The sequence below is a fragment of the Perissodus microlepis genome, chromosome 13 (assembly GCF_051167445.1).
Source record: "Perissodus microlepis isolate ML-2025 ecotype Zambia chromosome 13, ASM5116744v1, whole genome shotgun sequence".
In the NCBI taxonomy this organism is placed as follows: Eukaryota; Metazoa; Chordata; class Actinopteri; order Cichliformes; family Cichlidae; genus Perissodus; species Perissodus microlepis.
The window spans coordinates 31,033,703-31,056,019 of record NC_140473.1 but is presented as its reverse complement, the minus strand read 5'-3'; the positions used below and the strand labels follow the sequence as shown (position 1 = coordinate 31,056,019).

Genomic DNA, 22,317 nt, shown 5'->3' with positions numbered 1-22,317 from the left:
ACTCATGGTGTATTATTTTACCTCCTAAAATCCAAGTGCGATAAAATGGACACCCGGCTCAAGCGAAGCCGGAAGTGCGCGGTGGAATATTAGCTTGCGCAGATCCTTCCTCTCAGGAACGCGCACAGCTGCATGCCTGTCTCACCTGTGATGGATTTAGAAGAAGCTTTGAAGCTCGTCGGAGAGTTTGGGCCCTACCAGAAACGAGCGGTGGCTGTCCTCGTCCTGACTCAGGTGAGCGGATGTGAAAATTAGCGTTTAGTTCGCGGGAAATGGCGGCAAGTGTGCGCGCAGTAACGTAGTAGCAGTTAGCTTGAGTAGCGCATACGTGGCTTTCAGGGATTTAACTGTGGACCCTCAACAAAACGACACATTTATGACTTAATTTAACACATTTTTTATTACGGTTTCATTACTATAACACTACAACATCGAGCTGTAACTACAAGCTCACATTTTAGCGATGTACGAGTGCAGAAGGGCTGCTTTTCCAGACAGTGAAGTGCTCTCCAGATTGCCTGCAAGAAACTACTAAAATAATGTTTCCTTGTCTCATGTCAAGTTGCACTTTACTCCTAGTCATATTTTGATTTTCTTTAGATATCTATTCCAGCCACCCTTTAATTCGGCCAAGTATTTAAACTTGTAATAATTGTAGCTAGCCTTTTTATTGCCGCAGTGAATTGGCTACGCTAACGGGCACCTGTTATTTGTTTTACACGATTATTCAACCAAAATAGCGCAGACACAGCTCAAACAAAAGCCGACTCTTTTCTAAGCACCCAAAATATCCCAGTATAGAAAAAATATCTCCACACTTTTTTTTAAAGTGGAGTTTGGTTGAAGCGTTAATCTAACCCTCCATCTAACTAGATAGATGTACTTCAGTTTACTCAGGCTTGAAGAAAAACACAGTTTCCATTATTTTGACAGGATTTATTTGAGGACCGACGCTGTTAATGATTTGCACTGATTAAGCTGACATACCTGGTATGATGCTTGTATAGGATATATATCCATATATTGTTTACATTGATAGTTTGTTTATTGTGCTTTACAGATTTTACAGTTAGCCATATCACATTCCTTTTAAAAGCCATCCCTGTGTTCATAAGTGTGTGTTACAACTGGGAGGGCCCGTTAATTTCACCTGTGTAAGCAGGGACATTACCCCTGTGTGACTCAGGTGTCTAAGATGAATGCAGTCAGGTTTCGGTCCTTATATGTGTGAACAGTTTTAACCCCACATTAACAAAGCCTCTAATTTTTATAAAAAGTCTGCCTGCAATGACCCCAGACTGTGTGTCTGTTTGTTTCAGGTGTACATGGCCTGTCAGTCCATGCTCATCGTCCTGGTTGGTTTTACACCGGAGTACCGCATCGAGCAGCAGCATCAGCAGCAGGACGGCGTCCCTGTAAGCCAGCACGTCACCTTTACAGAGAACGTCGACTCCATCGTGACTGAGGTGAGAGCGGCAGACTCCTGCAGGATGCTCATCCAGCTAACCTGAGAGCCCACAGGTGAAACCTGCCTCCTGTCTCTGTGTTTCCTCAGTGGTTCCTCATCAAGCAGCAGGCCTACAAGGTCAGCCTCGCCGGGTCGCTCTTCTTCGCCGGGCTCCTAATCGGGAACGTCGTCTTTGGGCCTCTCTCGGATAAGATTGGCCGGAGACCCGTTTACCTGACAGGTGAGGTTGAGGCTGATGACAGTTTGCATTGTTCATTAATACGTCTGTGATGTTAGTGAGCGGTAATGTTTTGCTGTTTATAGGTTTGCTGTATTTGTCCCTAAAGCTTGAAACTCTTTGTTTGCCGCTCTTGTTTTTCCTCTCGTAGACCCGGCCGGCCACAGTTTTATGACTGATAATAAAATGACATCATTCAGTGCGCGTGGCTGTGTAAACTGCTCGCTGACCCTGCGATTAATTTTTGGGTTTTTTAGGCTTCGGTTTTTGTATCACTCTGCTTCCTGCTGGAGGCCAGGCCCTGCACCAGCTACAGATTTCTGAGGGTTTCTTTAATCGCCTGCCAGACTCTGAAGCATCTGCTTGAAGATGTTGGAGATCTTCAAATGCACAAAGATAAATAATTATGTAGTAAAAGAGAAGGTTATCAGTCTACACAGGCATGCTTCTTTTCTCGCATGGCTGCAAACCAGCAGGCAGCTCACAGGACGTTAAACTTTATTTATAGAGCTCCAGTTTACAGCGACAGTTTTTTTTCAGCTGTGTTGTGTTGTTAGTGGCGGTTTGTTGGATTTCTCTGTTTTCACCTTAAAGCACTTTGAGCCAACAGCTGTTGTGTTGCTTTGTAAATTGAATTGGAAAAAGCAGAGAGCTGCAGCTGTCACAAGTTTTTGTAACTAATCTGTCTCAAATGTATCAAGTCTTTAGGTTTGCATGGTTAGGGGCGTGGCCTCTTTGACTGACAGGTAGCTGTAGCTGCTAGCTGTGTGCTCGGCTTCATCTCGGCTAAGAGTCCCTGAACTGGACCTGGACACAAAAATGTTTTGAACGAGCTCACATGTTACTGAGCACGACTGAGATAAAGGAAGAAACAGGAAGTGAAAGTTAGTCGTGTTATAAACTGGCACATTTTGAAGAGAGTTTGAGTTATTTTCTTGTTTTTTTGTTTTTTTTTCAGTGATTCTCCAAAAATCTGTCAGAAATTTAAATGTAATCTTTGATTGCACATCTGTTAACGACTAATCGACCACAGTTTCATCTGAAAATCACGAGATCATTAGTCTTTGATCTTTATTTGCATGAATTTAGCTGCAGACTCGGTCCTCGGTGCCACAACAGGCCATAAATCATTAAACTTTTGTGGTCTCCTGCTCGTTGTGTATCTGCCTCAGTCTGATTGTGTCAGTGCTGCTATTCATACGGTTCTGTTTTTAAAAATAAGATATAGAAGCGTTAAATCTGAATTTTTGCCAGAGGATCTGCTGCCTCGAGTCAAACGAGTTCTTCTGTTTCTTCGGAGGCTTGTTGGACGTGTCTGCACATGACCACATACATTAAAATCCTTTAAATTCCTCCTCATCTCTCGTGTGTTTCTCCTTCTCCCTGACTAAATGTTGTCCCTCTCCTCCTCCACAGGCCTGTTCTTTGAGGTCGTCTTCGGCTATGTGACCGCCTTTGCGCCCAGCTATGAGGTCTTTGCTGCCTCTCGTTTCCTGGTGGGGCTGATGAACGGCGGCATCGGACTCGTTTGCTTCGTCCTCACGCAGGAGTACGTGGGCAAGTCCTACTGGGCCATGACGGGTAGGAAACCACCGGCATGGTCACATTATTTACTTGGCAGGGCTTTAATTCTAGGTGTTAAAGATTAATAATCTCGATCCCTCGTCTTCCTTCTTTCAGGGACGCTGACCAGCATGACGTTTGCCGTCGGCATCGCCCTGTTTGGCGCTCTGGGCTACTTAATCCAGCCGTGGAGGAGCTTGGCGACGGCGGCCAACTCGTCCGGCGTGCTCTTCTTCCTGCTGTCTGTGTGAGTACACACCCCAGAGAGACGAGTCGCCCCACACAGCCACGAAAAACCAATAAAGTAAACTGTTGGATGTTTGGAAGCATCAAGGCGACGACCTAAACACACAGAGCTCGTGTTCTCCTGGGATTTAAACTGGGAGGGTTAACAGTTTATTGACACGCTCAGCTTTATAGTGTTAATCTGTAAACACCACAGAGAGAACAGGCATCCAGGCTCTGCACACAAAGGCTGTGAAGCTTCCTGCTACAGCTCTGATCGTGGAGACTGATGGTCCAAACGGGTTCAGGCACTGTCAGGGCGCCTCCCTTTGGAGGTTTTCCAGCTGCAGCCAATGGGAGGAGACCCCGGGTTAGACTGGGAGAGATTACATGCATCTTGCTTGGCCTGAGATGAGCTCCGGACCCTCCTGCAGGAGCTGGAAGTGTGATTTAGGATGAATGTAAGGAATGTGGATGGAAAGGTTTCATACAGAGGAGGGAGGGAGGCTCCGTGTTATAAATACACTGGGAATCGTGCACAAAGTGTGGATCTTGTATTATTATGTTCGAGTTTTTGATCAGCACCAGATGGTTTTTTTCCTCATCACCATGGAAATGTGTTTACATTAATGCATCTGTGTGAAATAAATGCTTTGGCTGTTTCTGATTGTGACATTCAAATGTTTCTGCACTTGCTGTGTCTGTAAAATGAACCAAACACACCCAGTGATGTCTTCCTGTCTTCCTCTGTGGTTGCAGCACTCTTCCAGAGTCCCCTCGTTGGCTGTACTCCCAGGGCCAGGCGGAGCGAGCTGAGGAGGTAAACACGATGAAGCATTCCTGAGCCGCTCTGTGGGAATCTCCCGGGATTTAGAAAAATGCACCTCTGCATGTTTGTGTGAATCACAGATATTTAAAACTGAGAAGATGAAAAAGTGTGAACAGACCCTCCTTTACTCTGTTCATCAGGTGCTTTTAAATGTTTCAGTGAGCTGAGAAACCAGCTTTTAGCCTCAGTAAGCTCTCCAAAGGTTGGAGTTTGGAGTGCTTGTGATTAGATGTTTTCTCCTCCTACACTCAGAGGAGGTTTGGGCGAGGACGCTGATATCGTCTGACCTCAGTGGGGAAAAACCAGCAGGAAGCAAAAGGAGTGAGAATGAGGGGTTTGACAAAGGCCTGCACAGTGTTAGAAACAGCAAACAGAGGGGAGCTGTTCTGTCGACGGAGAAAAGTTAACTTTAAGTGTGAATGCATTTAATGCAGATAAACCTGCAAAGCTGCATTTGATAGAACTGCAGGTTCGAATCCTGACACTTTCCCTCTAAAGACTGGAGAGAAGTGCGAGCTAAAGTAAAGTCAGATCAATCGACTCGTTGGGTCTGCGCGTCCCGTTTCCTTTGCTCACTTTCAGGAACACTGAGCATCACGTGGCTGATCCTGTGTTCTGCTTTGTAGGTCCTGCGTTTTATGGCGAGCAGGAACGGCAACGCCGTGAAGCACCTGATGCTGCAGCGCGTTGGCGTCTCTAAAGCCGGTAACCACAAAAGCCGAGGCGCCGGCGTCCTGCAGCTGATCATCCACCCGGTGCTCCGCCTGCGCACGATGGTGCTCATGTATGTGTGGTGAGTATAAGGAGAGATGTTGGAGGGTTTAACCCTCGACTGACTTTAGAGGAACTGCAGCTCGGAGCACTTTTAATACCGCGTAGGTTTCTCCTGCTTTCATGTCCTATTTAATTACTAACTATAATTTTAGAGTTTAGATGTGTTTTTATAAGTTGAGAGTCAGGAGCGAAGCGCACATGTTGGCTCTTTTGTTTCTATGTAACTTCTGGGATTTAAACCCTGCACTTCCTGTTTTCTAAACCGGCGCTGCGACTGCGTACGAGCGTTTGTGACGGCCGTCCTGAAATGAACTTTTGTAGTTCTGCTGTAAATTTGGTCATTTTAACGTTGCAGGACTGAGTTTAAAAGTAAACTCTCAGAAACTGTTTCTGCTCCACATCAGCTGATCAGAGTTAGTTCAATTAACTGCGAGTTTATTTCCCCTGATTTAAGCACCACCCTGGGATCTGACCCGGACATGGTTTAATTCAATTCAGTTTTATTTATACAGCACCAAATCACAACAACAGTCGCCTCAAGGTGCTTTACATTGTAAGGTAGACCCTACAATAATACACACAGAGAAAACCCCAACAGTCATTTGACCCCCTATGAGCAGCACTTTGGCGACAGTGGGAAGGAAAAACTCCCTTTTAACAGGAAGAAACCTCCAGCAGAACCAGGCTCAGGGAGGGGCGGGGCCATCTGCTGTGATTGGTTGGGGTGAGAGAAGGAAGACAGGATAAAGACATGCTGCGGAAGAGAGACAGAGGTTAATAACAAGTGTTTACTGACCCGTCATGGAGGCTGTGACACTTTGGGGCGGATCTGGTTCTGGGTGGAGCCTCTGAGGAGGATTCAGGTCATTTTCAGACTCAGACTGTGGCTGTTAAACGTTTGACATGATTTAATGAGTGAAATGTAATCAGATTACAATCAGACCATCTGCAGGATACGTTTTAAGTAAGAACTAAATCTATTTAAAGTAATTTCAGCCTCATCTTCACTCAAATGTTCCCATGAAAGATCCAGCAGTGCCACATTTTTCCATCAGTGTGACCGATTAGCAACAAATCATTGATTATTGATCAGTGATGGGTTTATAATAACGAGTCTGCCGTGTGCTCGTACATTTGGAATAATGTCCACACCCACACAGCTGTGACGGTGCCTCCTTTAAATCTTTATTAAAGCATTTCTTCTCCTTGGCGTTCGGCTCCAGCGTGACATCGTTTATTCTCTGCTTTGACTTTTAAACATTTTTGTCCCATTTTATTTCTTGTTGTTTTATTGTTGCTGTATAAATACATCTGACCTCGTCCTCATCTCAGGGTCACACTCAGCGTTTCCTGGAAGTCGCTGCTTGATGACATCCTGCAGGTGTCAGAGATTATGACTCATGAGCACAGGGTTGCTGGTTTAAATCCTGCTACTATGAACAAACACAGTGAGTGGGTGATAGTTGATAAGTTGAGTAAATGCATCCCTGCACAGACGTTTCTTATTCTTTTAGTTTGTGTGTGAGCTCTGGTGTCGGTCTGTATTTCAGGCTCAGTAACGTCAGTGTCGCTGTGACTGACGCTCATATTTTTATCACTTCTATCAACATCATGCTGCTGATACTGAAAGTGCTTCTTTTTCCACTGCAGTGACTGAATATTCTGTTTCAAATACACGACTTCTCTCGTGCTCTCTGCTGTCAGCACAGGCCTGGAAGTCTTCTTCAGGGCTTTCTGTCCTCCTAACTGTTATCTCCTGTGGAGCTGATGTGATTGGGTTGATCTTTGTTAATGTCATCCAAACCCAGAGTGCTTTCTCCTGGATCATCTGCTGCTCCACAAAGGAGGTTGTTCACTTGTGATCTTTTGTCCAAGTTTAGGAGGTTTTCTTCCTCGTATCACCAACACCTACTTTCATCTGCAGAAGCTTCATCGTCAGCCTGTGTAATCCATTCAGAGTTATTCCATCTGCTTTAGAGGGCATTAAAGCTGGTATGGACCCCGTTTACAGGTCACCGTCCTAAAGATCAGCTGATCAGCACGTTTTATCACGCTGACAGTAGCAGGTTTATTGAAACATTGGTCAGATTTGATGAAATTGTCCCGTGAGGTGCAGCTCGGTCTGTTTTTAGGATTATTCTCTGATGTGTCATTTTAAATGCACGTCAGAAAGAAACGGGAGAAATATTTAAAACTAATCTGCATCCCAGAGATTCGTCTGGATGCAGCGACTGCGTTCCTGCAGGGTGACCCGAACAAACCTAATGTGGGGCAAAGGGAATGTTTGTTAGGGACATGTCAGAGGTTAAAGGTCGTCTCATGTGTGTTGGCTGGATCTAGTTTGGATGGTGCTGAGTGTTATGGTGAAACTCCAGCCTAGGGTGAGTCCTGTATGTGGCCATGGTTGCAGGGTGCAAGCTAAGGCGGAGGCCGTTAGATGTTTCCTGTGAAAATGCCTAGAAAGGAACTGGTGTGATTTTTAGGCTTAGCAGATTATTACCACAGCTTTTTGTTGCAACGTCTGTTGTGGTTTTTTAGCTAATCTTTAGAGAAAATGTGTCTGTGGTGGAGTCCGGCTGTCGGGCTGCTTTCACCTCTTGTGAAGGAATAAAGAGCACGAAGAAGAAGAAGCTGCTTGTGTTGGAGGCAGAGAGAAACTTTGTGGGTTGAAGCATCCACACGTAGGCTGTGTCACTGTGGAAATTCTAACAGGAACAGGAAGTCTGTGTTTCCCGGCACTTCTGGACATTCCACAGAGTGTGAGCGCTTTGATAGGAGCACCTCTTCAAGGCCAAAACACAAAGAGCGCAGTCATACCATCATATGTTATCTCATGGGAGTAGAGGCATGTAGGTCATGTAGTCCACACCTCCAAACATCCAGCTTTAGCTTTGCTCCTCTTCCTCACTTCTCTTCGGTTCATCTCCTTTGACTTATTGATGCACACAGACTCGGTCGGGCGGTGCAGGGTGACGCTTCGTGATGGAAGCTGAGCCGTGTTGTTGTTGTGCTCTCATGTGTCAGTCTCTGTACGCTCCTGCATTTCCTCTTTTCTCTGTAGTAACAGTTGAACTTGTTGTTTTTGTTGCTGCTCGGCGTAACCTTTAAATAAACACGTTCATAACTGAGCCGCTGCAGTTTGGGGTCTGTTGCCATGTTTGGATCCGTGCGTCACACCTGCTGCCTTCGTCCCTGAGAAAAGGCTCTGACGCTGATCTTTGCTCAGCTTTTACACTTTCTGTATCGCTCACAGACGTCATCTCTTTTGCTTTTGTGCTCAGTTTGAGTTACAGCTTCAGTGCTGCAGGCCTCTAACCTCAGCAGCTGATTCATTCTCTTAGAGAAGTGGAGCAGCTCGGGCTGACTGATGTTCCCACACTTCAGACCTTTTGCGTCTTCTGACGCGTTTATAGCAAACAGCAAAAGGTCGAAGCTGCTGAACGTACACAGAGTTAGCACAACAAACAGGATTTCACCTTAAACACGTTTGCTCTGCTTGTCCTGTGAACACATCTTTTAATGACTCACACGCAGTCGACCTGCTGACGTTCTCCAGAAGATCCCAGTGATGTGAAAACATTTCTGAAGGATTATAAGGAATAAAAAGACAAAATAACCCTTAAATTAAAACAAGAAAAATCTGAATTTAACCATAAAATAACTAGAAATGATGCAGGACGGCATCATTGAAATCGATACCAATGATCAGTTTTTTCTTCTAATACACTTAAACAACCACATGTATATGAAACAAATATGATCTGAAGGTCTTATCCTGGGGGTTTTCCAGTATTTCCAAAAATATAAAATGCATCACAGAAAAAGACGTTTAAAGAGAAGTAACAAGCAGAAGTAGCTAAATAAAGAAATCCTCCAAAAAATGGGCGTCTGCTGCACAGTCAGCAGAACTGATGCTGCACAGTCGTGTTTCTTTGCTGTGTTAACGAGTCGTCAGTTTGAACAGGTTCATGAACTCGTTTGTTTCTTCTGTCTTTGTAAAATATTATCAACAAACATTTTGTGTGTGTGTGTGTGTGTGTCAGGTACGCCTGCAGTCTGGTGTACTACGGGCTGACTCTGGGGGCCGGCGAGACGTCTGGTAGCCGTTACGTTAATGTGGCGATGTACGGCCTCGTGGAGCTGCCGGCATACCCACTCTGCATATACTTCATCAACAAACACTGGTGAGACACACAGATGACACTTGCTGTGTGATTTTAACTGTGACCTATGAAATATGTGAAGAGGATGGTTCCCGCCACACTCCTACCTTTGGTGTAACTGTAGCTGTGAGCCGGCGTCCTCACTCAGCTGTAATGTGAGCTGCTGCTTTTACTTGATGGATGTAGACAGCAGTAAGAAAATAATTTAAAATAGATCCTACATCAAACAGGGTTCATTGATTTCATTTATTTAACCGAGGGAAGCACCGGTGCCTCTGCCCGACCCTCCTCCTTGCAGCCCCTCCTGGAGGTGGGTGATGGCTCATCCTCCAGGCTGCTGGTCCTGTGTGGTAGCATGAGAGGTCTTTTAGATCATGTTTAGCCTTTCACAGCGACCAGTTTGGCTTAGGAGACTTTATCAGGAGCTTCCAATGAAACAGGTCTGGGATCAGTCAGGTTGCCAAACCCCTCGCAGCTCTCTAGGGTTCATACACCAGCGTGCCTGGTCAGAGAGTGAAGGTGGAGCTGTGGATTTACTGGCTGATCTACGATCCTGCCCTCAGCCGTGGCTGTGAGCTGTGGGTAGTGACCGACAGAATAAGACTGAGGATGCAAGCTTTAAATGAGCTTCCTCCACAGGGTGTCTGACTCAGCCACAGCAATACAGGGATGAGCTCTGAGCAACTCGTCCAAAAACAGCCTGTTTGGATTTTAAATTGTTAGTCAAACTTTTTGAAGCTGCGCTCAAACTTCTGTGGAACCTGTGTGAAAAACCTCACTTTGCTTCCTGTTTTCTGTTGGTCTTCCTGCTGCTTACTCACTAACTCCTGCATGAATGTCTGTCTCGTCCTGCAGGGCTGGGCGGAGGAAAAGCATGGCAAGCTTCCTGTGCCTGGCTGGCTCCGCCTGCCTCTGCACCACCTTCATTCCTGAAAATGCAGGTGAGGCTCTGATATTCGACGGCACTGCAGAGGAATATGTGCAGCTGCAGGAAGTAGTCGTCTTCACACATGTTTGCACTGCTCACGTTGGGTAACACCTACCAAGGTGCAGCTCTGCCAGTGCATGTATGAAAGAGCCTTTGTCAGCCTGACAAGTCAGTGACTTCACTCTGAAGTAAAGAGGAAGTGGAGGTGAAACCTGCGTCTGTAACATATTTCAGTCCAGTGGGAAAAAAACCCTGCAAAAGGCTTGTTTAGGTGTTAAACACTTGGCATAAAATACTGATTTCCATATGCATGGATAGAAGTTTCACAGTGTGTGATTATTGTGTAAGCAGAACAGAATGATAGTTATGGCTCACATAGTGCAACACATGAAACGGGTTAAACCAGCACATCTTTGCACCTTTCTGCTGCCGGTTACACATGCTGTGTTTGGAATAGCGGGCGAATTGATGCACATTTCATCAGATAATAAACTGCTTGCATTCTTAAACATGAAGCAGATTTTATTGTAATATTTAATAAATTGTCTTGTGTGAATAATAAACCACAGGTTGCATGAAAACATTTTTGGTGCTGCAGATTTGTAGCCGTCAGTTTAAGGGTTCAGAGCTGCAGGTTTGTGACGTCATTAAGCTCCTCGGGGAAGGAATGAGATGAGTTTTTACTGTGAGGTGAATAATTAGAACAAACTCTCAGTTTGAGTTTGTGTTGGCAGGAGCTTTGCTGAGTGTGACGTCGTTGGCGCTTGTGGGAAAACTGATGGTCAGCGCAGCGTTCAACATCGCCTACGTCTACACGTCGGAGCTCTACCCCACAGTCATCAGGTGAGCCGGGTGCACGTCTGCATATTTACTTAGTTTCTGTTGGTCACATTCATAAAAACGTTGCTGTTAATGAGACCTGGGTGGGCGTTCAGTCGGCGTCCAGGAACAAAATATCGAGCCTTTTCTGTATGTTGGGTCAACGCTAACTGTAGCATCAACACAAACTCAGAAACTTTTAGGAAACGTCTTCTCTTTTAATCTGAAACCGACGGGATTAAAGCTGCTGAGATGCCTCCAGAGATTGTAAACGTCTCATTTCGGTTGAAGCCAGATTAAAAGCGTCACACTGGCACAGACGGGACCTTCAATTAAGTGATAATTCCTGTGTTTTCAAAGTCAGCGTGTCCTAAAGCTCTGCGCTCGGACTGATTTTAACGTGCACGGATTGTTTGTTTCAGGAATGCTGGGCTGGGAGTTTGTTCCATGTCCTGCAGAGTTGGAGGAATCCTGGCACCGTTCGTTCCTTCCATGGTAAGGCTGTGAGTGTGAGAGAGGTTAGGAGTAAATGCTCTGGAAAAAGCCTGAGCCAGCAACAGGAAGCACTCGATCTGATCTTCAGAGCCACTCAGCAGCTCTCAGGAACCAGCAGACGTTTAAATGTGAGTTTAAAATGCAAAACAGTGAAATATGTGAGCGTGACCTGTGACTGTGGGAGGCTGGTGTTTTCACATGAAGCTGTGAGCCTGAAAAGGCAGCAACCAGCTCCCCGTTTGCAGTGGAAACAGTATCACTTCCTTTTTCAGCATTTCCTGTTTGGAGCTGTTGTTGGCATGGAGATCAGATCATTAAAAACAGGGTTTAATAATAAAAAAGGAGGGAAAGTGATGATGAAGAAGGGCATCTGGTAGCTTGTAAATGTTGTTCTTTTAGGAGATTTTATTTTGAAATGTATTTTGTGCATCTTGGTATAAATATTTTAGCTGGTGTGTGCAGGGGCGAGAGGACCAGGCGCTGAGTCGCCCCGTCTGCATTTATGCCTCATACATAATAAAAGTATCAGCGAGGCCTGTGGGGGTTTCCAGCTCAGGTTTCTTAAAGTGTGAATCTTTGCATTCGACAGCTCATCGGCTTCTTGCTAAAGTCTTGAGTTATTTATACTGGAGGGCGTGGTGAGCTGGGAGAACGGTTACTGTTAGCCTGTAAGTGTTAGTGTGATGTCAGCCTGTGGTCAAACATCCATGCTTTCTGTACTCTGAAACAAAGCGGGGGAATTTTAAAAAGTGTTAGACGGTGAAACCTCAAGTGTGCCAACATCCCCTCCACCAGCCCTGTCGTCTCTGTGGATGCAGCTCGTTTTTGTTAATAGGAAGGAAACAGTGTTTTTACTTAAACTTCAGAGGGAGTGTGCGCAGCGCCGCAGAGGCATTCAGTGTTCGTGGGCCTGCGCTGGCTGTTACGTGTCAATAAGTGAAGCATTTCCAAAGTGAAACCATCGAGACGCTGAGGGGAAAATCTGTTTGGAGCTTTTAATGACTCACTGACTGCTGAAGTATCGCCCTGACTACACCCTGCTGGGTGCGAGACGTCAGAGGCCAAAAATGCTGGAAAACGCAGCTGTGATCTTGGAAAGTCTGCTGGACTTATTGTCCTGCTGTGGTTTTGATCTGTGTTAGGCTGTTTCTGCAAAGTTATAAGGAAATGGAGTTCATGCAGCTCGTCTGAGTGACGAGGTCACACGACCTCATTCCAGGAAATCGTTTGCATTCACTGACTGATGCAGTTTTATTAATGACCTCACCGATTCACACATTCCTGATTAATGTGTTGCAGGTGTTCCTGCCCCTGTGAAGCTGCCTGAAAGTTTATCCGTAATGATTTATCCGCCCTCGTGCACCGTCCTGCTGTCTTGTTTAACCACAGGTCTGATTTATAAATACACGCTGTGCTTTGTGTACTTCGTACCTGCTGCGTTTCACTTTCACACGAGTTAAATTTCTAACAGATCAAAGTGTGTAAACATATTAGTTTCACAGGGAAATAAAACTTTAATGTGTCACATGTGACACATGAAAGTAGAAAATGACGGTTTCGGTTTCTTCTTTTAATGTGTCACACTGACCTTGGACCTCGTTTTGTCATGTACTCCAAACCTAAATAAACAGTGACCTCTAGTGGTGATACAGGGAAGCTCAACGAACACGCCTTTACAGAAATCTCAGCTAAAAAGCTCTTAATGTTATTCTTTTAAAAATAGATGTAATCTCCTGCAAGAACAACGTCTGCAACTTTCTGTCACAGCTGCAGTTTCCTGTTGCCGTGGCAGATAATTTACATTGTTTTCATCTTATTCGCATTTCAAAAACAATTAAAAAACAAAATACCGAAGCTGTGAAAGCAAAGTCGATCGTGTCTTTTGAAGAGCCTTTCTTTCCATAAAAGCACGAGTGATAAAACTGAGTGTTGATCGCGTCCTCGTGGCGGTAGATATTTGGAGCCTGAGCGCGGGACCTTTAATCAAACGGCACATCCAGGCTGTGGAGTTTATCTGAACGGATGACGGTCGGCTTTTTACCCACAAACCTCAGCTTCTCAGTAGTTAATGGTGTTTTACAGAGTGTGAAGGCAACACTCACAGACGCAGGAAAACCTGACCTCAGGAGGAGCAAACGATACGAGACAGATTACATTATGAAATGTTGGCACGGGGGGAAAAACGAGCGACTCTCATTGTTGTGGAAAAGGCCGGCGTGTTTTTAAAAATCTCCCATCGTTTTTCGTGCTCACGAGTCGCACCTGTGGGGAGATTTCTGCAGAAAGTAGAGATCTGTGTCACTCGGTCTTATCCAGAGATTTGCTGAAGATGGCTCAACAAAGTAAAAACAAATATTTAGTTTCACAGTTGGATATGATTTCATTTTCTCAGTAATCTTGTAGGAGGTCCGATTCCTTGGAGTGTTTTTGTAGGAACTGGAGACACGTTATTGAATCACATCTTAGTTATTGCTTTCTTACTTGCACTTGTACTTTGTCCCCAATAAACATCACACAACTCCAAATGAGTCTGAGTGCAGACTTTATCTGTGCTGGCACATCCAGCATTATGTGACAGCAGGAATCTCTCCACAGGTCGAGGCGGAGTGCCACATCTGTTTAACCAGTCCTCCTCTTTTAGCTCTGATGCTGCTTTGCTTCTTTTTCAACCTTTTTATTAAAAAAACACACTTTTTTTATTTTATCCCCCAGCAGGACATAATTAAGGATCTTTTCAAACAATTTGCTCTTGATTAATGTTTTGATCTCACTCTTGAACCTTCTGATCAGTGTGTGTAAATATTCAGACACTGTGTAAACACACGGGCTGAAGGGTTCAGACAGTAAAAGGTCCCGGTTGTGTGTCTGTGTGTGTCGCAGCGGGCCCTCCATACCTCCATGCCCTTCACCGTGTTCTGTCTGAGCGGCCTGTCGGCGGGCTGTTTGGGCCTCCTGCTGCCGGAGACCCTGAACAGACCAGCAGCAGAGACGCTGGAGGAGCTGGGCAGCCCGGGGCTCGGCCGAGTGCTGGAGAGCAAGGTGAGGCACCGCTGGGTGTTTGTGGGACGTTTCTGTTTCTACAGCCACAGCCGACCAACTTTGCTCCACATGACGACGATCAAGTAACATAAAACCAGACGGTTCAGTCTGACAGATTTTGTTTTCTCGCTCATGGCCTTGTTTCCTCTCTGTCTGCAGCCTCTGTTGTATGAAGATGAAAGCTGTGCATCGACCCACAAATGAAGCCGGCGGCCTCGTCTTCGTCGCTCAGAACCACAAACTGTCCCGTTAATTAACGGTTTCTGAGCCGTCGTTCACTGCAGGAAGCGAAGATGCCGTCAGCTGACCTCGTAGGAAGACGCAGCATCACGGCCGTTCGCAGCGTTCACTTCCTGAACGCTGCGGTGGCGAATTTAGAGACCGAGGGCTGAGAGTCATGATCCGCTTTACATTCCAGATCCTGGGAATTTAACAAGAGGGACCAAAAACCTTTGACAGCTCCTGAAGCCCGACAGCATTTCCTCCAGTGACGTTTTTAGACTTCTGCTGCTTCAGGAGGAAATGTGTTAAAGACTCTCCGCACCAGAGGACACCAGCTTAGTCACTACAGTTTACACATAATCAGATTATTTATGTCGGCTGTGATTTTCTTCCAGACAGGAACTATTATCATTATTTTTACTCTGATTTAACGTCAGGAAAAGGATCTAAAAGACACTAAGAAAGTCATGAAAAGTTTCTCTGTGGTCAGAAACGTCCACGTTTCACGCTCAGACGATCCACCAGCTTCTCTTACCTGGATTTATTCAAACACAAATAAAAACCAGGCTGGTTTAATTTAACTAAATAATCAAACTCACTTTTATTTACAGGTTTACAGAAACATTTTAATGGATTAAATAATGAAAAAGAACTAAGTGTAAATATATGAACTGAGCAGCTGGAGATCAGCTTCCTGTTTTTCTACCACGACTCAGCCGAGCAGCGAGTTCGCTTTCAAAGGGTGAATTTGAAAGTTTGAACAGCTCATGAGAAGCCTTGTTGGATCACCTCGCCTCTTTCCAGACGTGACGAGAGCAGAAACCAAACTAAAGCTCACATCTTTCCCATTGGCTGCCCCTCATAAACAGAGCCTTTAAAACAGCAGCTTTCAACATGTTTTCACTGGTTTTGGTTTGTTTGCTTGTGGGTTTGATGGTGGACGATCTTCAGGCAGCTCAGTTTACTATGAATGGATTATATTCCCATCACTTTAATTCGCATTAATCATAATAGTTTTTATTATTAAGCCATTAAAACACTGATGTTGGCGTCTGAGTGCAGAGCAGTGGAATATGTAGAACAGGTCAGGGGAAGATGTTTGGTCCTGGACCAATCGTGTTTGAGTGTTCGATTGCACCCATGAATATGTGTGGGGACAGAAAATTTATATTTATAGATTCATTAATAAACAAGGGAGAGAGGATGGCGCAGGAAGCTTGGTACACGGGAACGACCCAGACGTTATTCCTTGTTCCCAAACAGCAGCTGATGGTGATCATGTGATCGTCTGTGGGCTAAGAGTGTTTTCAGGTATTGATCTGGGAAAAGTCACCAGCTGTTTTTAACGTCAAGGACAGAAGTTTTACTTGTTTTCATTACTTGGTAATTTATCTGCTGATTTTTTACTTTTAAAGCGTCCGGGAGAGTCGGAAAAAACATCTCTCAGATGTGACGATGACGATGGTGAACCTAGAAAACCAGAAACAAGAAAAGTTGATGACCTAAGAATCTGTTTTGTTTGCAGGTTTTAGATGATATGAACTGTTAAACGAGTGAAAAAGCAAAGCTGTACATTCGGTGTGAGGGACAATAAATTAAGGACAGGTTGCACACTGCAGCCTGAAGATCGGGCAGGAGCTGAAACCGGTCCTCAGATGTTTCCTCTGAAGTTCAGGACTGTGAGGCCAGTTTGATGCAGTCGTTTTACAGTCTGCTTCGTTTCCTCTGTAACGTGAGAGACGCTGCCATCGGAGGAAAACTTGCAGCGATATGATCTATAAACATCATATTTCAAAAAAGGAAGAAGCTCTGTGTTCTGCAAAGTTTCTTAAATGTGATTACTTCCTGTTTTATTGATGTTGGTGTGTGTAACACACACACGTCTGTATTCGTGCTGAAAGAGGCCGTCGTGGTCCTCGCCTTCAGCTGATGGTAATTAAATGTAAATGAAAGTGTTCCAGCATTCCTCCTCCTCCTCCGGCCGTGCCTTCGACTGCAGCCTTTAACTGTGCAAAAGCACTTTGGAAAGTATTAAACATCATCTGCCTGCAGATGTTTGATTCTCTGCTGTAAGCACTGTGTGCACTCTGTACATAGACGGTATGCACAGAGATAAATGATGCTCATGAACTGTTCTCTCTGTGATAAAGACAGTAAACACTTGAAAACTTCCTCCTCTCGTCTCGTTTTTTCACCGTGAGGCAGATAAACGATGATTATCTGTTTCACTCTGCGGTTTAACTTCAGGTTCATTAACAGCAGAAATGTTCTGGTTTGTGTCCTGATGCTGCTTTTCAGCAGAATTTATCCCCAGCAGGTCTTTAAAAACAGGACTGTTACAGGTCGGTTGGTGGATATCGACACTCGGGGCTGACCGAGGAGACGTGACGCTGCTGGATGCTGCTTCAGAACGACCATAAAGGGTTGCAAAGCTGTTTTAGGGCTCACTTCCTTGTTTCAAACGCCTAATGATGAAATTTACCACATCTAAAGGAAACCACAGACAGCACAAAACCAAAGACATCTGCACAGACCTGTCACTTCTGTGTTGATCTGTGAACATGGAGACATCTGCTGGTTTCTGGCTCCTCGCAGTGCTGCTGTTAGTCGGCTTCACTCAGGCCCAGACTGTGGAGAAATACTTCAGGGTTGGTGGCACACTTCAGCTCAGCCCTCAGCCGGTCTCTGAACAGATCTACAGCGTCGTGTGGAAATTCGATAAATACCTGCTGGCTGAGTGGGTGAAAGACCAGATTCCTCTGACATATTACAGCAGGTTTAAAGGCCGAACCACTCTGAACACTGACACGGGAGTGTTGGAGATCAGGGACATGACTGCAGCGGACAATGGACAGTATTCAGTGGAGATCAACAACAGGGTCCAGAGTCAGGTTTACAAGACAGTGGCGATCGAAGCAGTGCCCGAGCCTGAGGTGGAAGTGAAGCCGCTGTCGTGTAGCTCAACCTCTGAGAGATGTAAACTGGTGTGTGAGGGAGATGTTAGCAAAGCTGGGCCTGTCGAGTACTTCTGGAAGAAGGATGATGGAGAGTGGGCAACGTCTGAAGAGAACACCATGGAGATCATTAATGATGAGGAAACACAGCGTGTGGAAACTTTCTCCTGCAGAATAAAGAACCAGTTTAGTGAGAAAGAGAGCAACGCCTACAATGTGTTCTACCGAATAAAACCAGCAAACAGTGACGATCTGCACTGTGGACTCTGGGTTATAACTTTAGGTGCTGTGATGAGATCTCTGGCGATCCTCACACTGTTTGTGGTGGTTGTTTACTTTCTGTGTCAGAAACTACAGACTGGCTGTAAATGCAGAAAAAGTGATGATGATGATGCTGTTTAAAATGAACTGTCACCTTTGATTTCCTGATGAAGAGTAAAGCACATCAGCTGTACTGAGAGGGAAGTTCATGTTTAGCTTTGTTAAACTGCTCTGCTGCATTTCTACAGTAAACATTATTTAGCATACAGTTATAGTCAGCCATGTTTGTAGTTTTCTTTGGTCTTCTCTGTCTTTATTTGTCCTTGTTGTCTTATTTTGGTAATCAGTTTTTTTCACTTCCTGTCTTTATCTATTTTTACTTCGTTCAGTTAGTTTTGCTTCTTTATTTCTGTGTATTTATACTTCTTTATGTATTTCTCTTGGTATTAGTGTGTTTTCCCACATATGCCCATCATTCCTGCCCTCTTATTTATCTGGTCAGGATTCTGGACTTTCCTGTGTTTTGCTTTAAGAACTAAAAGCTCTGCTTTGGTTCATCATCCCTGTCTCACTGCTCCTGCATTTTAAACGCTGTGACGAGGCAGAAAAAGGTGGAAATATTCAGATGTTGTGTGCTCAACCTGCACGAGCATCAGCTTTCGTCCCGCAGACAGAGAGCTGAGATGATGATGATGATGGTGAAATGTTTTGTCCTGCAGTTGTGGCACATGTTGATTGTACAGTGGAGGCTTTGCTGCTCGGCTGGTGATCACACCGTCACATTATCTCTGTTATGTGAGCTGTTCTGTAATAAATGTGTTTATTTGTCTCTGTCACTGCGTCTGAAACTTCCAGCAAAGATTTTCATTCCTGAATCCTCACATAGGTGGAAGCGCCAATATTAAGAGGCATTTTTTATGTTTTGCTTTGTAAAGCTTGCCACCAATAGGGGGCATGCTGTCCCAGTGAAAGCATGACTGCTGACAAAGGTTACCAGTACACCCTCTGCACTGGTCCCTCTGCATGCCGCTGCAGCATCACCACACAGTCACTTCTGTTTATGCCAGTTGTTAAAGAGCAGGAAGCTGCTGCAGTATTCTGCTGATGATAGATGATACTGCCACAGCTCAGCTATCACACAGACTCCAGGTTTACAGCAGAGGCTCATTTATGACTGCGCAGCCTCTCTGGGTGAGTCCTGAGCTCCAGAATTCAGATCTCAGCCTCCGAGAGCCCAAAAAGCCTCATCAGCTACCAACAAAACAGTTCGTTCTCATTTCAGAAACACTTTGATTTTCTCTCTGAAAACAGTGAAGCACTTCAGATCAATGAGCCGGAGCTGCAGGAGGATCAATGTCTTTCATGCTATAACAAACTCTGTTGGACGTTGCCTGGACTGTGTGGGGTCTGAGGACCGAGACTCAGGCGTGTAGGATCTCTGATCTACAGAAGACCGAAAGAAAGACTCCATGAAAGTCTGTGCTGTGTATTCTGAAGATGCATACCACCTTAAACGGCGGTCGTCTGAAAGTCACATCAGCGTCTGAAATGTGTTAGTCACAGTTACAGAGTTCAGTTTGTGCCCTCAGTGTTTCTCAACCTGCTGTGTCTGATAACTTTATTCATTTTATTCACTTCCTGTTTTACTCTGATGGTTAGTTTTCTGTCTCTGTCATGTAGCTTTACTTCATTTAGCTTTGAAAAACTGCCTACATCATCATGATCCGCCATGTTTGTAGTTTTCTTTGGATCATTTCTTGTTTGTTTTTAAAGAGTTTTTGTGTCTTCTGTGTCTCTGTCAGTGGAAATACTTACTATAGAAAATATGACCAAGAGGAAGTAGATACACAGATTTACACATTGGAGAGACTCCAAGACAGATCCTCAGCGAATGCTGGAAGTAACTGGAAATGACGGGAATTTGACTTTTTAAGTGAATGAGCCGAGTTTGGTACGAGAGATAAGATTTAAACCAGTTTAAGGGTGTGTCAATAATTCCACTTGAAGCTCGTCTGCTCTAAGATGTTATGAGATGTAGTTTCAAAGGCTGCACTCAGACCAAGCAGGTTAACAGACCCCAGCTGCACGTCACCCAAAATGGTTGGCCATTAAAATCAGGCTATTAGTCTTTCATTTGGATTAATTTAAGGGCGTCCGACAGGCAACAAGCGCCACCACCACCCGATCGGTGTGAGAAGCAGCTATGAGGAAGACAAATGTGCACCACCAACATGTGGATCCTGCAGGTGAAGAAGAAGAAAACTCTTTCCAGAGTTCTGCTGTAACCCATGGTTGTGACCAGCCATGGGGTCGTGACTCACTGGATGCAACCTGCCACCAACCAGCATAAACTGTGGGTGTATTTGTGCTGCATCAGGGCGAAGCAGCTGACCGTCAAAGTCGTTCACATGGTTGTAAGCATCAGGAGGATTTTACTGACAAAATGTCAGCGTGTGACGCACTGGATGAGAACATGCCAGTTCAGTGTGACCACACAGGGAGCTGACTTCCTTTTCACAAATGGTTTCATGACAAGATTCACCGCACTCCCTGCAGGGAACCACTGCCAGCGCAGAAAAGAGGAAAAAGATCTCTGCCAATTTTTTTCTTTCACTTCTGTACCGATCTGAGAACATGAAGCCATCAGCTGGCTTTCTGCTGCTGGCAGTGCTGCTCTCAGCCGCAGTGAGGTTCGCTCAGGCCCGGATTATACACTCGTACTTCAAGCTTGGCGGCACGCTGGTCCTCAAACCTGCCTCGGTCTCTGCTCGCATCACCAGCGTCGTGTGGAAGTGGGACGGAGAACTGTTGGCCAAATGGGTGGAAGATGCGATTCCCCTGACATATTACGGCAGGTTTGGAGGCCGATCAGAGGTGAACACGAACACAGGAGTGTTGGAGATCAGGAACATGACTGCAGCTGACACTGGGGTGTATTCAGTGGAGATCAACAGCCGTGTCCAGAGTCAGACTCATCAGGCCGTGAGGATCAGAGAAGTGCCCCAGCCTGAGGTCACGGTGAGGCCGCCGATGTGTGGCTCGAGTTTGGAGAACTGCACACTGAGCTGTGACGGAGACGTTAAAGAGGCCGAACCTGTCGAGTATTTCTGGAAGATCGGAGATGGAGAGTGGGAACAGTCGGGAAAAATCATGGAGATCATCAATTCTGAGGAAACACAGTGTGTGAAGATGTTTTCCTGCAGGATGAAGAACCCAGTGAGTGAGCGACGCAGCGAATCCATCACTAACCCGTTTCACCAGGACAGAAATCTGGACTATAGATGGTGGATCCTCACTCTTGCAGGCGCTGCCGTCCTGGCGGTGGTTGCGGTGCTCGTCTGCTTTTTGTTTCAGAAACTGTAAAAGAAAAACTGCTGACAGCGATGAAAATGCACTTTAAGTCCTGATGAAGACTGAAGCCCGTCAAAGGGCAGCTCATTCCTTTGCTTTGTAAAACTGTTCTGCACTCCAGACTGGTGCGGTCGTCCATGTTTGTAGTTCTTTTTTCTTTGGGATTTCTTTGCTTTACTGTCTACTTCGGTGTATTTATAGCTTTAAATGTATTTATCTACCCGTCATTCTTATTTTTATTTGATCTGTTTCTGTTTTCTTTGATTTCTTTGTAAGGTTGAACTCAAAGTAACATTAAAATCTTGTCTTGTTCAACATCTCTGGCTGCACTGTCTTACATTTGAAACTCTTTCCTGTTTTGTCACGGTCCCGGCCGTCTGGGTTTTCTTTCCTTCTCGCTGTCTGTTTTCTCTCAGGTCGAGCTGTGGGCCGGCTGTTCTCGCTGGGCGGAGCTTCAGTCTCATCTCCTGTCAGTGAGCAGTATTTAAAGTCAGCCTCTGTGGTGGTAATTGGCTCTTTTATGCTGTTACTGTGTGTTGGAGTCGTTCTTTGTTTGTGGCTGAAGGACCCAGCACCTGGTTGTTACCTGTCCACAGCCTGCACGCTCTCTGCTGCTTTCCTGCTCAGCAGCACCAGTCCACAGGTCAATGGAAGAAGATCGGACAGTCAAGCGAGACGTCAAAACAAACCTCTTCATCAAGGTCAGTGTAAAGCACTCGCCACTAACTCCTGTTTCCTGCCTGGCAGAGCTCCTGTAGTTATCTGTGTTGGTCTTTCCTACATATCCTGTAAATAAAGCTCTCAGACCTGCTGTCAGTGTGCAGGTTTGCTCTTTCCAGTCCAAGCACTGGTTTATTCAAACACTGCTGCTGTTTTGTATGAGCCAGACAAAGATGTTGAACATCTGCTGAAGCTTCAGAGTTTCAGTCTGGCTCCATTTTTGTGACAGAGGTGGACGTTCTCTGCACAGAGCTGAGATTTAAACAGTTTAACATGTTAGACGTATGTT

The 22,317-nt window shown here is 45.3% G+C and overlaps 3 protein-coding genes across 4 annotated transcripts; all 3 read left to right on the top strand.

Annotated features, from left to right (window-relative positions):
- Positions 1-17: 17 nt before the first annotated feature.
- Positions 18-16,914, top strand: slc22a15 (solute carrier family 22 member 15). Of its 2 annotated transcripts, XM_084948473.1 has the most exons (13): positions 18-234; positions 1,320-1,466; positions 1,556-1,688; positions 3,102-3,266; positions 3,366-3,495; positions 4,233-4,293; positions 4,929-5,095; positions 9,120-9,260; positions 10,095-10,180; positions 10,902-11,010; positions 11,409-11,481; positions 14,362-14,520; positions 14,680-16,914. In XM_084948473.1, the coding sequence occupies exons 1-13, from the start codon at positions 133-135 to the stop codon at positions 14,722-14,724; spliced, it is 1,518 nt and encodes a 505-aa protein (XP_084804599.1). In that variant the 5' UTR covers positions 18-132; the 3' UTR covers positions 14,725-16,914. The 2 variants fall into 2 exon arrangements, 1 of the variants encoding a protein (XP_084804599.1); XR_014801961.1 differs by lacking the exon at positions 14,680-16,914 and having other exon boundaries at positions 11,409-11,609; positions 14,362-14,450.
- A 68-nt stretch (positions 16,915-16,982) lies between these two features.
- Positions 16,983-18,896, top strand: LOC146375391 (uncharacterized). The gene has a single exon (XM_084948475.1). The coding sequence runs from the start codon at positions 17,304-17,306 to the stop codon at positions 18,096-18,098; it is 795 nt and encodes a 264-aa protein (XP_084804601.1). The 5' UTR covers positions 16,983-17,303; the 3' UTR covers positions 18,099-18,896.
- A 1,644-nt stretch (positions 18,897-20,540) lies between these two features.
- Positions 20,541-22,191, top strand: LOC146375390 (uncharacterized). Its single transcript, XM_084949198.1, has one exon. It carries the CDS (start codon positions 20,592-20,594, stop codon positions 21,318-21,320), a length of 729 nt encoding a protein of 242 aa, XP_084805324.1. The 5' UTR covers positions 20,541-20,591; the 3' UTR covers positions 21,321-22,191.
- Positions 22,192-22,317: the final 126 nt, after the last annotated feature.